The sequence below is a fragment of the Chenopodium album genome, chromosome 17, assembly GCF_948465745.1.
Source record: "Chenopodium album chromosome 17, dcCheAlbu1.1, whole genome shotgun sequence".
Taxonomy (NCBI): domain Eukaryota; kingdom Viridiplantae; phylum Streptophyta; class Magnoliopsida; order Caryophyllales; family Amaranthaceae; genus Chenopodium; species Chenopodium album.
The window spans coordinates 50,171,710-50,187,062 of NC_137850.1; the positions used below are offsets into that span (position 1 = coordinate 50,171,710).

At 33.2% G+C, this 15,353-nt stretch overlaps 3 protein-coding genes across 3 annotated transcripts; 2 read left to right on the forward strand and 1 right to left on the reverse strand.

The window, feature by feature from the left end:
- The first annotated feature begins 1,198 nt into the window (after nucleotides 1-1,198).
- Nucleotides 1,199-4,848, forward strand: LOC145590104 (beta-ureidopropionase-like). The gene is made up of 6 exons (XM_081646847.1): nucleotides 1,199-1,471; nucleotides 1,861-1,968; nucleotides 2,640-2,828; nucleotides 3,128-3,355; nucleotides 3,432-3,656; nucleotides 4,161-4,848. The coding sequence occupies exons 1-6, from the start codon at nucleotides 1,316-1,318 to the stop codon at nucleotides 4,527-4,529; spliced, it is 1,275 nt and encodes a 424-aa protein (XP_081502973.1). The 5' UTR covers nucleotides 1,199-1,315; the 3' UTR covers nucleotides 4,530-4,848.
- Nucleotides 4,849-6,008: 1,160 nt separating this feature from the next.
- LOC145590103 (IAA-amino acid hydrolase ILR1-like 3) lies at nucleotides 6,009-9,347 on the forward strand. Its single transcript, XM_081646846.1, has 5 exons — nucleotides 6,009-6,391; nucleotides 6,952-7,077; nucleotides 7,345-7,659; nucleotides 7,997-8,125; nucleotides 8,586-9,347. The coding sequence occupies exons 1-5, from the start codon at nucleotides 6,050-6,052 to the stop codon at nucleotides 8,964-8,966; spliced, it is 1,293 nt and encodes a 430-aa protein (XP_081502972.1). The 5' UTR covers nucleotides 6,009-6,049; the 3' UTR covers nucleotides 8,967-9,347.
- LOC145590102 (uncharacterized) lies at nucleotides 7,836-14,097 on the reverse strand. Its single transcript, XM_081646845.1, has 4 exons — nucleotides 11,387-14,097; nucleotides 10,084-10,160; nucleotides 9,854-9,978; nucleotides 7,836-8,236 (listed from the first exon to the last, which is right to left on the reverse strand). The coding sequence occupies exon 1, from the start codon at nucleotides 13,832-13,834 to the stop codon at nucleotides 11,672-11,674; it is 2,163 nt and encodes a 720-aa protein (XP_081502971.1). The 5' UTR covers nucleotides 13,835-14,097; the 3' UTR covers nucleotides 7,836-8,236; nucleotides 9,854-9,978; nucleotides 10,084-10,160; nucleotides 11,387-11,671.
- Between the last annotated feature and the right edge of the window lie 1,256 nt (nucleotides 14,098-15,353).

Sequence of the window (15,353 nt, forward strand, 5' to 3'; positions counted from 1 at the left end):
CAAAGCAGAGCCGAGCAGAGCAGAGCAGATTTCATTAATATTAATATTATTATTATTACTAATATTATTATTATTATTATTATTACTATTATTATTATTATTATTTTTACTATTATTATTATTATTATTATTATTATTATTATTATTATTATTATTATTATTATTATTACTACTACAATTATTATTATTACTACTGCTACTGCTGCTGCTACTACTACTACTACTACTACTACTACTACTACTACTACTACTACTACTACTACTACTACTACTACTACTACTATAATCATTAAATTTTATTATTAAATATTAATTATAATTAATAATATTTATATTATTAAATATTAATTATATTATTATTATTAATATTATTATTATCAAATATTAATTATGTTATTATTAATATTATTATTATTAAATATTAATTATATTATTATTAATATTATTATTATTAAATATTAATATTTAATAATATTATTATTATTCAATATTATATATTATTATTATTAAATATTAATTATATATTATTATTATTAAATATTAATTATATATTATTATTATTAAATATTAATTATATATTATTATTATTAAATATTAATTATATATTATTATTATTAAATATTTATTATTATTATTAAATATTATTTATATATTATTATTATTAAATATTAATTATATATTATTATTATTAAATATTAATTATATATTATTATTATTAAATATTATTTATATATTATTATTATTAAATATTAATTATATATTATTATTATTAAATATTTATTATTATTATTAAATATTATTTATTTATTATTATTATTAAATATTATTTATTTATTATTATTATTAAATATTAATTATTATTATCATTAAGTATTAATTATTTATTATTATTATTATTAAATATACATTATTATTATAATAATTCAATATTAAGTATTAATTTTAAGCAGGGCAGGGCAGAGCAGAGCAAAGCAGAGCAGATTTTAGCAGAGCAAAGCAGAGCAGAGCAGCTCTAAAGAACGGGGCCTCAAACGGCTCAAACGGTCAAACCCCATTACCCCATTGTTTTTTTTTTTTTTTTTTTTTTTTTTTGAAAACATTGTTTGAGCATACTAATAATCCAGCTATTTATTTCCATAACCACCAAAAGATTCTTATTGATAATAAATGATGATTCAATAAGTACAAATAAATAAAATAAAAGTGACTGCAAACGTGAAAGTTTTCCCAACTCGAAAAGTTTGATCAATCATCTATTCATCATCTCATCTAATCCTGATCCAATCATATTACCAAGCTAGAAGAGAGAGATAAAATGGAAGATAAAAGCATAATTGAAAATGAAGATAGAAAAAATGATCAACAAGAAAACCCAACAAAGGGGGTTATTTCTACTCCAAACGGTTCAATTTCTGGGTGCGAATCTCTTCATCACCTCCTTAGTTCCTCTCTTCCTGCTCCCATCTTCCAGGTTTTTTTTTCAATTTCTTGTTCTCATTTTTACTTAAGCTATTATTTTGAAATCCGCAAATTCTTGTATCAGACGGTCTAAAAGACACACGGGTTTGTTATTTTAATTAGCATGGACCGTGGGAAAGAACTTTATAAAACGAAGGTAGAGGTGACATAAAATAAAGTTGAACAAAATACTTAAAAGGTTGCAACTTTTTATTTGTTGATTGATATTGACAAGGGTTTGTATATCGGGGAACAACAAATATTATGGATCATGTTGAGTAGTAATATGGATTAATAACGAAAATCAATGTTTATTCTATAGTTGTAATTTGCTGCTGTATAATATATATATATATATCAACTTGATTTAATTTGTGCAATTGTGATGGGTTAAATTGACAGGAAGTGAGCAGGTTGATTTATGGGTTGAACTGTGGAAAATCACTTGATCCTGTAACACTTCCAGCTGCAGCTACCAATTTGTCCAATGACCACGATTTCGATCTTCAGGTTCGGGTCTTGGCTAGCTTCTTTTGTCTCCATTGTTGAATTGATGAATTTGTGCTATCGTAGTTTCATGAATTTGTAACACTTGTAAGGAATGCAACAGAAAAAATAAATTTTTGTTGTTTTGGATCATGAAAGTCTTGGATTGGTGAAGAATATTATGTTAGGCTCCTTTTAAGTGGTTTTATGATCAAAGTACAAACTTCGTACCAAAAATTAACTTGATGCTTGATCTTTTGCTGTCTTTGGAAGTTTTTTTTAGGCAATACATTTTTGATAATAGTATAATCAATGTGATCATGCTATTTTTTTAGCAAATTTATGGATACTATTATCAAATTTTGACCACAAGTTGTCAAATGGGAAGCGAATTTCAGGATGGAGTAGTTATGAAATGAGCCTTTGTAGGCATCTTATCAATCCCATAACGTGTGGCGATGATGGCACTCTTTGTCTGAAAGACCTTTACTATCCATTTGTGGTTTCTGTTCCTCCTGGTGTACTGTGTATTCCCCTTGTCAATTTTTCATCCTCTTTCGCATTTCAGCCTGCAGAGCCCTCGTGGCCTGTATAGTTGTATAATTTACTTAAGCTTAAATTGAATTACAACTAGATGTGCTAACTCTGTGTTTTAGAAGTAAGAATTTTTTTTCCATGCTCACTTAATTTTACAGGCATACTGCTTTCAAGGTCAAAAGGAATCTCTAAGAGAACCTCGAATTGTACGAGTGGGTCTTATTCAGAATTCTATCGCCCTGCCCACAACAGAACCATTTTTAGACCAGAGAAGGGCCATCTTTCAGAAATTGAAGCCCATCATTGAGGCTGCAGGTGCTTCGGGAGTCAACATATTATGCCTTCAGGTAACAAAATACTTCTTACTTAAATTGCTCAGTTGGTATGAAGTTTTTGTATGCTAATAAATTGAAAATGAAGTATGTTTGCAAGCTTATGGAATGCTTCATGTGAACAAGTGGTGATGAATTATGCAATGGTGACTCATACCAACTTCAGTAGTTCAGTTGATAGTATGATTGAAAACAAATTTTGATGTAATCATAAAACAAATTATCTTATACGAAACAAGATGTAAGAGCTTCGGAATTACTATTGTGGATTTTAAAGTATAATACATTCTAAGTAACTCATGCATGCTATACAGGAAGCATGGACTATGCCATTTGCCTTTTGTACTCGAGAGAAAAGTTGGTGTGAATTTGCAGAGCCTGTCAATGGGGAGTCGACACAATTTTTGCAAGATCTTGCTAGGAAGTACAACATGGTCATTGTAAGTCCCATTCTAGAGAGGGATGTTGTACATGGAGAGACTATATGGAACACCGCTGTTATAATTGGAAATCAGGGTAACATTATAGGCGCTCATAGAAAGGTAATTCAGTATGGTCTGATCAATTTTCGTTATGAACTTCTCTCAGCATGGTCATAATCATGTTTGTGTTTGGCAGAACCATATTCCTAGGGTTGGGGACTTCAATGAGAGCACATATTATATGGAAGGAAACACTGGACACCCTGTTTTTGAGACAGCATTTGGCAAAATTGCCATTAACATATGTTATGGTAGGCATCATCCTTTAAATTGGATGGCTTTTGGCTTGAATGGAGCAGAGATAGTATTTAACCCATCTGCTACTGTTGGTGAGCTCAGTGAACCTATGTGGCCAATTGAGGTATCTATCTAGTATCATCCCTATCTTACTTTTTTTTTTTTTCAACAATTCCATAGTAACTAGTTTAAAAGTATCGTCTCATTTTGAACAAGGTTGCTGACCTGTATACATTTAGGGTTCTCCGACCATCATATATATGTACATGCATCACACCTCCTAGCAACCGAGGGAGACACTTTTATGTGGTCTCAGATTATCAACAAACAGTCTAATCCTTTTATAATTGGTACATTGGATGTGTTTGATAGTACTTTAAATATTTGTGGTCTTACTTAATTTGTTGATTTGTTTTGGTGGTAAATTCTTGTAGTGTTAGTATCGCTTAGGATTAACCTAGCCAGTGTGCCACCCCTCAGATTGAAAGCTGCATTTACGAAGTTGACAGCAATTCCTTCACATCCTAAAACAGTTTTGAGAGACTATTTATGGGATCTGGCAACTTCAATTCAGTAACATATTCCACTTTGTGTGATTTATTATGGTTTATGATGAATTTTTGTACAGGCACGTAATGCTGCAATAGCAAATAATTATTTTGTTGGCTCAATAAATCGTGTTGGAACTGAGACCTTTCCGAATCCATTCACCTCTGGAGATGGAAAGCCACAGCACAAGGATTTCGGTCATTTCTATGGTTCTAGTCATTTTTCTGCTCCAGATGCTTCTTGCAGTCCATCCCTCTCTCGTTACAGAGATGGTTTGATGGTTGCAGATATGGATTTAAACCTCTGTAGGCAGATCAAAGATAAGTGGGGATTCAGAATGACTGCAAGGTATGAGCTTTATGCTGAGATGCTAGCTCGTTATATAAAGCCAGATTTTCAGCCTCAGATAGTCTTTGATCCATTGCTAGATAAGAAGAATCCAGCTTAACTCTTTCAGTCTCGGACATACAGTACTCCTTTCATTTCATATATTTTTTTTCAGATGTTAAAATACGAATCTACCAAGTTTGCACGTTTGTAATAGCACAGATATCAAAAGGCAAATTTGTAATAAAAAATTTGGTATGCAAGTTTATATAATTTCAATGCATTTAATAATAAGTATTTAGGTATATACTATCACTGTTTCACAATAGAAGAAACGTTTTGACTTAATTTTTGTAATATGTTGCTATAATGTACTTTTTATCATATTTGTAACAATCGGGTATTTAATAAAACAAATACCCCTTCTAACTGAACGCAAATTTTAAGGTGCGTCTTGGTGCTAGGTGCATCACGTTTATACTTTTGAACATTTAGCAAAAAAATATGAACAATCGCAAGTTTTGAACATGTAGTATATTAAAAGGTTTTTTTTTTTTTTTTTTTTTTTTTTTTTTTTGACTTTTACCACCAAGAAAAAACACGAAATTGTTTTTTACCACCAAATTTTAAAAACACGAAATTGTACTATAAATCAAAAGTATAGTGAAAGATTTTAGGTAAGGAATGAGTCAATGAGATAGTAGTGTAACTAAAAAAAAAAAAAAAAAGGCACGTTGGAAAGGGAAAAAAAAAAGTTTGGTGTATATTAATAGTATTACTAGTTTATGTCTTGTGTCATGCACGGAAAGCTATTTTAATTAGTTAAAACAACATACAACAACACAACCCTCATCATTTTTAAGTGCATCAGATTACCTTGTCCGCACATATGCCCATTAATATATTTTAAATTCATAAGTAAATAACATAAAATTAAAAAATAAATAAATAAATAAAACCCGACTAATCCATTAACATGTACACAATAATAATCACATTTATATGTTATTTTGAATATATTAGAAGCAAAAATTTGGAAATAAGTCAAAATCACAATTGAAATAAGACTTGCTCAATTTAAAATGACATTGTTTATATTATTTATCTCTATATTTTTTTTAATATAAGATACTTAAGCTTGCATCATAAGTCATAACAAAGGAGTAATTTATTTATTTATTTTTTAAAAAAATAACTATCTTAACCAATTTTTTTTCCAAAAATACTTTTACGTAAAGGACAAATTATTATAAAGTATAATTTAATTAACAAAAACATTACTCGTACTTAAAAATATAAGGATTTTATAATAAAAAAGATATCATACAATAAAATTAAGCTTTCCTTACAAATTAAAATAACGGTCTTAAAAGTTACAATTTTATTTATAGATAAAAAAAATACTTAAAAAAAAATAAGAACTCATCCGGAGATTATTTATACATTACACGTGTCATTTTTGGTGTGTCTTTTAATACAGAGTATATAGTTATGGATTGATATTGATGATTATTGATGATAAATTCGGAGTATAAAATATTCCTTAACACCCACCCCAAATATTCTACTACGTATAAACTCGCTTTTATAAAGTAGTTGATGACTACTGTGACGCAATACAGTCTTTCTTCGATTATTAATATGTTTCCAATTTGGGTAATCTTTTCAATCTGTTTTTCAGCCATTAATCTCATTTCTTGCTCTGGTAGTAGCATCAATTTGGAGGAAAATTATGCAAAGCAAGTATTACAAGATGCAAAGAGAGAAAAAGATTGGTTGGTTTCAGTTAGAAGAAGAATCCATGAAAACCCAGAACTCAGATTCCAAGAATTCAACACCAGTTCTCTAATTAGGTCTGAACTTGACAAACTTGGCATTTATTATGAATACCCATTTGCTCAAACTGGTGTTGTTGCGATCATCGGGTCGGGTTCTTCACCTGTTGTGGCTCTCCGGGCTGATATGGATGCTCTTCCTATGCAGGTAGTTTAATTCTCTCTCTTAATTAAATAATCTCTTGAATTTGTTTTATGATGTTTGTCGCGTGGATGATTTATGTTAGCCGATCACAAATCATTTTGATGTGAGGATGATTCAGGTTGTATGTTTGGTTTTCTTTTAGTACATTTTCCCTCGTGTCTAAAAGTTGTTCGTGTTATGATTTTTTTTCGTGTGACAATTACCGTCTAGGAAGAAATTTAGAGACGGAGGAAGTAGGAAACTGATATTGTTGCTTTAAATTTCCAAGAAGAATAATTTTATATGAATTGTTTGGTTGTCATTTGATTGATCAGTTGGAATGTTAGAACTAGAATTGAGTGAATTTGTGCAGTTATTATGCTTATTTAATCATGGGTATTAATTGTTTTTCCAAAATTTTGAATTTGGTGTATTAATTATGGGTTTGTCATTGTTCTGCTGCTAAAAAATAGAAATATGTTGCTTTGTACTATGTGACACAAGTACTTTGATTAAGCTGTTGCATGTAGCTATTGATATCATAAGGCCATAAGCAAGGTTTATATTAACTTTGCTGAAAATAGGAACTTGTAGATTGGGAGCATAAGAGTAAAATCGATGGAAGAATGCATGGTTGTGGACATGATGCTCACACTACAATGCTCCTTGCTGCTGCTAAATTGCTGAATAAAAGGAAGGACCGACTTAAGGTTCGGTCTCTATTAACTATGTTCTATGCAGTGAATTTGAAATTTGAAGTTTGGGTGCTCCTGTGGTTAGACAATTTCTGGTTGGTAGAACCCTGATTTGATTTTGTTTTGTTCTTTCGAATGTTTCCTTTTGAGGACCAAAAATAGGTAGACATTAGTATTTAGAATCTTATGTTCTATAGGCTTGTCCTAACAGTTTTGTTTTTGTTTTTGGTCAATGTCCTTTCAAGTTTGACTGCAGTGTTTTTGCATTTTGAAATACTGAAGGGTACTGTGAGACTGCTTTTCCAACCTGCTGAAGAGGGAGGTGCAGGTGCATCTCACATGATACAGGATGGTGCCCTTGGTGAAGCCAAGGCAATTTTCGGAATGCATGTTGATTTTATGACACCCACAGGGAGCATATCTTATGTCTCAGGACCTTCTTGTGCAGCAACGTCCATGTTCAAAGTGAAAATTGAAGGACAAGGAGCACATGCTGCAGAACCTCATAAAAGCATTGATCCAGTAGTGTCAACATCATTCATTATTTTGGCACTGCATCAAGTCATATCAAGAGAAGCAAATCCCCTTGAAAGCCATGTATAATGATTCTTAAAACCTTTTTCATATTTACTTTCTGATTAAGATCCCATAGAATTTTAATTCTTCAAATATTCGCTATCAGCCTGTCACTTAGATCAGATAATTGTGTCAATCTGTCAGAATTGAAAAACAGATATGTGCCCAAGAGTTATACCCACCAACTTGTATTTAACAAAATCTTCATGTTATAATTTGAACAAAACGTCCATACAAATTTTGGAGTGTTGTAAATCTAACAATGGCACTTGAGGTAAAATAAAGAGAAAAGTAATAGCACAAGTGAATTGTTTGAAGATCTGTGCAAATGAAATGCTAACAGCTACTTTTGCTGAAGGTACTGTCTGTCACATATGTCAAAGGTGGTACAGCTTTGAACATCATTCGTCCATCTGTGGAGTTTGGAGGGACACTTCGGAGTCTTACCACGAATGGCCTGCACTGGCTTCAACGGAGGTTAAAAGAGGTATACTCAATTCTGAACATACTCTGTTGATCCTTGCAGTCTGCTGTAATGGTTTTATCCACCACCTTCATCCAGTAGTCTAGTGAACTGTAAATTTTAGCTTGCAACCTTCTGTTAAATCCAAATTTTAAAGATCAGACATCATTTGAGCTTTATATGCATATGAAACTATGACTTTAAATTTTGCTCATGCTCTGTAAACAAAAGTGACTGTAATTAGTCAAAAGCATAGCTAAAGCAATTGCCTATATTTGTGATTATATCATGTTAATAGCTTCTAACATTGTAAATAAATTAGAACATAATTTGAAGCAAATACATGTGATTAGCTTCAAACTTTAGTTAGATTTTACTGTAAACATTGTTCAGTCTACACAGTGGCTTTTGTTCTTGATTGCTTACATTCTATCCAATTAGTTGCTTTAGGCTTGAATGATGTATCTGATAAGAATCCTTGAAGGTGGTTGAGCATGGAGCTGCTTTACATAGAGGTCAAGCATATGTTGATTTCATTGAAGAAAATTACCCTCCATATCCAGCTGTCAACAATGATAATACTTTGCATCATCATATTGGGGCTGTTGGTGGAGTTCTGCTAGGTCCTAAGAATGTCCTGCCGGGGCAGAAAATAATGGCAGGTGAAGACTTTTCCTTCTACCAAGAAAAGATCCCCGGCATCTTGATTGGCATAGGTATAAGAAATGAGGAAATTGGTGCAGTACACTCCCCACATTCTCCTTACTTCTTCCTTGATGAGGATGTTCTTCCTATCGGAGCAGCATTACACACCATTTTTGCAGAGACGTATCTCAGTCAACTCCGAAGTTCTGATAACATTTAGCACATGGACAACTCAACCCACATGATGAAATAGTTTGCCAATGTACAAATTCTCGGATTCTCTGTATGTTAGCTAGACTGGCTGACAAGGCTGTATCTGTGTCTGGAACTCTCTAGGTTGGCCTTTGTCCCTCACTCCCTCATAACTTTATCAATAAAAAGAAAAGGCAGATGTTTGGACATTACTTATTCACGATATATGGAAGAGATCCAGCTACTGGTCACTTGAGAAAATGCATGCGAGACTTTACTTTTTTCAGTTGATGTGCAAACTAAAAGATCTGCAAACTAAAAGATCTGAAAGGAGTGAATATCTTCTTCTATATTGTTAGGTTCAGGAGTGCAAATTATTGTATGCTAATGCCATGTTCTCTTCATTTTACTTTTGCTGAACTGAAATTATTTTTACCGAAGTGAATTCTTTTTAAATGAAATCTAAAAGAAAACAGGGCCTATTACCCTCATTATGATAAAAACACAATACCCAACTATGGTGGTGAGGAACAGTGAGGGTAATGATTCCTTCATCCCATCCTCCTTGTACAATCACTACCTCTTCCTTCTCCAACCACCTTCATCTACCCCCATCATCCCATGTTCTTCATTTTTATTCCATTAATACATTATCCTCAAACAAGCAAGCCCTAATATTAATTGTATTTGTATGTCAAGGTCTTTAGAGTTGCAGGTAATTATTAGCTGTTCCACACTTCCACCATAACATATAAACATTATATTATGCTCACAATTGTTTTGTTATAAACACACGACATACTAAGTTTCTTCAAGATTTGTCCTAGTTACATCCTGAGTTCCTGACGCAGATCATCATTACCTCAAGTTTTTACAGCATATATAAGATCAAGGGTTTATGAATTAAAATCATACCTGCATCTGAAGCCATTGGATCATAATTTCTCTAATCTGTACCAAGGCAGACGATATGGTCCACCAGAAAGAATAAGCTCTCCGCATGTCAAGTCCATGACAAGGGCAAGGACATCATATCTGAACTGTTAAACATGCAAAATTATCTTATTCAAAAACTGAGGGAGCAAGGGATCCCACTGAAAAGCAGCGACAAACAAATTTTGGCAACTAAGGAACTTGCCAATTACCAGAAAGGAATGACACTTATTTGTTGACTTTGTGTCTCTCCATAGCTTTGCTACTGCTTTATGAGTTATCTCACAAGCTACAAAAACGATGAAACAAAGAAGATCAGCCTGACAGGCACAAAAACAGGAGGGTTTGGCCATTTTAATGGCCATGACCTTTGGTAAGATACATGTAATTTCTCAAGGAAAATCCACCCCAAGTATATCTTTATAAATTTCATTGACAATAAATATCAACTCTAAAGTGATCATTGGAAAATAGAGAAAAAACACATTAGGGATGGAGTCGCGTTAACATCAACATTGGGCTAAAGTTTATTCACAGATAAGATATAATTATTTTAGGATACCACCATATATTAGCACCTACCAAATAAGCCATAAAGGTCAATAGGTAGAAGTTTAGATCTTCTGAAAAAAAATTCATAACACATTTACAGTGATAGTTTCTTGACTTTCTTTGAGCTCCTAATCTACCACCTTAAACAAAAAAGGTTTTGGACTTAACAGTTCAAATAAGATTTAAAAAAAAATAATAATTAAAAGACTGAACTTGTTTTTAGCTGTGGACCGAATTTACAAGTCTCACATTGAACTAATCTGAACTTATTAACCTTATATCTAAAATGATTTGAGCTAACCTCAATTTTTTTTCTAGCTAGGAAAAAAGGAAAAAAAAAAAAAAAACTTCCAGATTGAACTCATATTGGACACACAAACCCTACATGCAGCACCGAAACCCAAGACTGTGGTTGGGAATGTGTGGATGCCATCTGAAGCTGTAAGATGGGACACTAACTGAAAGAGCTGGTAATGAGCTTGATAAGGGATGTCACTAGTTATATAATCTAGGATTAGTTGACTACTGTGAGATCAAGAGGCAGTGAAGCACTCACGTATGCATTTTCAGTCTAGAGGGATAAATCTCAACAACCAGGAGTCGGTGCACAATTTAATGTAATAATATGTACTCTGAATAGGAAACTCAGGTGATGTCTGGGTCAAGGATAAGGGATTCGAGAACTGAAGGACAGGCTTGAATTCAGGGGTACCTAATTCCCATTTTTAGGTCTGCATCATCTTAATGCCTTTGTTGCCAGAATAGATCAATTACCTCTATCCATCATATGCAGAGTCACATTCATTAAATGTCAAGTCTAACATAATTGCAAACATATTGTGCCTATATTAGTTTAATTGCAGCTTATCTATAAACTCCAGATAAATTATTGACGAGCAAACATTATAGACAAAATTAGTTCAAATGGCAAGATTAAATATACATAATGATACTTCTGGTTACCTGGATTACACTATGTTACTCTGAAGAGCGAGGAGCGTAAGTGGAGAATACTGAGACTTCAGACCACCCAGCATAGTACTATATAATTGCATCACTCTTATACATTTATGCTGCTACATACTCCAGGAGATTTTGTCCTGAAAATGATTCTCCTCTGCATCCTCTGCAAGAGTTTGCTTCAGAATTACATATGTTACTCTGGAGAGCGAGGAGGGTAAGCGGAGAAGGTTGACACTTCAGACCACTCTGCATAATACTATATAAAGTTGCAACTCTCTTATACAGTTACACCACTATATAATCTGGTAGATTTTTGGCCTGAAATTGTTTCTTATCTGCATCCTCCGAGAGTGCTTGCTTCAGAATAACATGTGACATGTCATCAGGTTCACAACCATTTATTACCATGTCCTTTAGTAACAAAAAAGCATCCTTAAGCATCCTTTTCCGAAGCATTGCCTTCAAAATCACATTGTAGATGTCAACTGAAGGCTTGCGTCCATCAGCAAGCATTCGGTTACAAAGCTCAAGAGCAGCGCATATATTCCCATCTTTGCATATGGAACTAACCAAGGATTTATACGCAACTGCACCAGGTTCCAATCCCTGGGAGTACAAATCAGTGATTAACTCCTCAGCCATCGCATATTCTTTAGCACTCAAGGCTGTATGTATAAGAATATCATATGTACTCGTATTAGGAAATTCTCCTGAGTTTTTATACTGTTTAAGAACTATACAAGCTGTCCCGAGCAAGTGGTTCTTGCATAAACCATCAATGACTGCATTAAAAGTTAGAACGTTTGGAGTAGGACCAGCACCCACCATCTTCTCCAACAATTTAAAGCACTCAAAGATTTTTCCAACTCTGCAGAAATATTTAATCAAACAAGTCATGCTTACAACATTAAGCTCTATTTTTTTATCTTCCATGCAATCCAAAAGCTTGTGAATGATAGAAGAATTCCCTAGTTTGCATGCTCCAGACAAAATTGTGTTAAAAGAAATTATGTCAGGCCCATCTGTAGCTAAGTTTAACCTGTCTAGGAACCTGAGTGCATCATCAAAATTGCCTTCAGAACATATTCCTTTCAGAATTGTGTTGTATGAAGTGGTGTCCGGTGTGAAACCTTTACTAGCCATGCTCTTTGTCACGGATAAAGCTTCTATGTATCCACTCTCTAAGCACAAGGAGTGTAGATACATGTTATACACAGCAATATCCACATTGTACCCTTGTGAAATAACATCAAGCAAAAAATTACTAGCATTTCCTAGCTTTCCTTTCTTCAACATGCCAGCAGCCAGTGCAGTTAAAGTGTATGGATCGGGAGATAAGCCCCTCTGATCCATCAGAGACATCAGCTCACTAATTTCAACTGCCCTGTCTTGATGAGAGAGCTCACGAAGAATGATGTTAAATGTCACCAAATCCGGGTAGCATTCTTCTTTTTCCATATTTGAAAGAATGACAAAAGCCTCCTGAATCCTCCCATCCTCACATAGATACTTAATTAAGACAGTGTATGTTATTAAATTTGGTTTACACCCAGCAATTTCCATTTCCCTTAACACCTGGAAAAGTCCATTCCACATCTTTTCCTTACCCAGCCCGTATACCAATGCCGTGTATGAGCACACATTATGTACAAATCCTCTCTTATTCAAAGAAAACAACAACGACAATGCGATAGAACTCTGGTTACATTTACATAAACCCCACAAAATTGGATTATATACAAGCGGAGTGCAAAAATGACCTTTACATAGCAAACCACTCAAAACTCTATAAGCCTCATGTATCTTGTCCACTTTACAAAGCTTCAAAATCAACCTACTCAATGACAGATGTGTCGGCAAGTAGTCCAGTGCCAGCATCAACTCTATAACATACCTCGAACCCAATAAATCCTCCCCTCTCAATAATCTTTTCAACAACCGCGATAAAGAAGCAAAGGACGGTGCATACCCACTCCTAAGCATCTCCCCAATGATAAACAACGCATCCGACAAACAATTCAACAATAACATTCCATTAAAGAGGCCAACATATGTCAATGCATTAGGGCACAACCCGGATTCCTTCATATGCATATAGATTCGACCCAATTCATCGAAAACCACATTTCGGGATTTCAAATAACTACAAATCAAAGCATTATAATCATAAACCAACGGCCTCCCCCCAACATACCCCATGGAATCGAGACTCTCTAGTGCCTTTTGAACACAACCCATCTTAGCATAATCCCTCATTTCTCTATGTACAACATTATAATCACAATAATGACTAGAACTAGAACCATCACTAACATTATCATCACTAGTATCAGAACTTTGAAGAACACATGAGACTGAATGATTTACATAGTAATAATGGTGAAAAAGGCCGAACCTTTTGGGAAAATTGCGTATATGGGATAATGTATGAATTGCACAAAAACGCATAGCAGAGAAAAGTAAATGTATGATTAAGATAAAATAACCATAAACCCAGAAATAAAAGTGAATTTAACATGTATATGAAGCTTGAAATTAACTATAAAATAGTTGGGAAATTGAAATTTAGTGAGAGTCAAGTTATCAAACCTTGAAGAAACAGAGAAAAGTTGTGATTTTGATGGGTTTGGTAGAGTTTTTACCTTGATTACTTTATGGCACCATTAGAGGGGTTTTGTGCGGACAGAAGAAAGAAAGAGAGTTAAAGTGTTAAACCCTACGGCTGGGATTTTGGGAAGAATAGTAGGAGAAACTAGACGACGCCGTATTGCTATTCAATAGAAATAGCTACAGTGCTGCACAACATGTTGGCGAGAAATTTTCTCTGAGCAGTCTCTAAGAGCATGTACAACGGTGAGTCAGTACCCTCCTCAGAACTATCTCTCACTTTTTTTGAGTTAGCTTACCATTGAAATATCTGACTCATTACTTACTCACAGTATGAGGTAGCAACGTCTGAAGCGGCACTGAGTATGAGCGTGAGTTGCTGACTTTCTAAACCAAAGAATCTGATTTTTTTTTAGGTCCAATTATCACATGACACTTGTCATGAATATTGCAAGTTGTGTTTGATGTTTGCTATTTGTGTTTGATGTTTGCTGTAGAATGCAACGGCTATATTAATTTTTAACAGTTAGTATTGCTATAATGCTCCAACGGTAGTTTCTCACTTCATTTAAACATATTTCCAAAAAATAATTTCACCAACGGTATAATTATAATTTTATCTATAATAGAGCCTAATATTGATATAGTTTCTCACCCTTAAAAATTCACTCTTCTTTTTTTCATTATAAAAATAATTTGTGATTATGGATCTTAATTACGGAAGTGGTTCCTCTCAAAATTAGATAAAAAAATTGTTTCAATTTACATACATAAGTGATTATTAATATCGTACTATTTATAATGACTATTAATATTGCACTAAAGAATGTCTAACTTTTTTAATTAATTATGTAAGTTCAAAAATTACAAATAAATAATAGAGATTAATACATGTTTTAAAAAATATAAAATAAAACAAGAGTGAGAAAGAGAAAATGATGGGGTAGTTAGGAGAGAGAATGGTGAGTAACCTCACCATTGTAGATAAATAAATAAGGTGACTCACACTAGTAGCTTATGATAGTGGAAGGTGAGGTGGAAGATGATTTGGAAAAAAATAAATAAAAAAGATAGTTGAAAGTGAGGTGGATAATGGTGAGTAACCTCACCAATGCTCATGCTCTAATAACGCGAGTCCTTAACTCATTACTTCTCGACTTCTCGTTGGAGTATTAAAATATTGATTCATGAGTAAGGATTACTTCACTTTAGTTTAATTTCACTTCAGCTCTTAATTTCCTTCTCCCATAAAATATCATTTTGACTCTATTTAATTCAGTTCACTTCAGTGAATGTAAACAAACCCTAACAAATAACGCAAAATATTTTTAATAGAATGATACAAAATATCATGGAGTAT

Excerpts from the sequence above, each read along its gene's own strand:
- LOC145590104 (XM_081646847.1), top strand. The coding sequence starts at position 1,316 with ATGGAAGATAAAAGCATAATTGAAAATGAAGATAGAAAAAATGATCAA. Across the intron at positions 2,829-3,127 it reads TCAACATATTATGCCTTCAG|GAAGCATGGACTATGCCATT; the intron begins GTAACAAAATAC and ends CATGCTATACAG. Across the intron at positions 3,356-3,431 it reads TTATAGGCGCTCATAGAAAG|AACCATATTCCTAGGGTTGG; the intron begins GTAATTCAGTAT and ends TGTGTTTGGCAG.
- LOC145590103 (XM_081646846.1), top strand. The coding sequence starts at position 6,050 with ATGTTTCCAATTTGGGTAATCTTTTCAATCTGTTTTTCAGCCATTAAT. Across the intron at positions 7,078-7,344 it reads AAAGGAAGGACCGACTTAAG|GGTACTGTGAGACTGCTTTT; the intron begins GTTCGGTCTCTA and ends GAAATACTGAAG. Across the intron at positions 8,126-8,585 it reads TTCAACGGAGGTTAAAAGAG|GTGGTTGAGCATGGAGCTGC; the intron begins GTATACTCAATT and ends GAATCCTTGAAG.
- LOC145590102 (XM_081646845.1), bottom strand. The coding sequence starts at position 13,834 with ATGCGTTTTTGTGCAATTCATACATTATCCCATATACGCAATTTTCCC.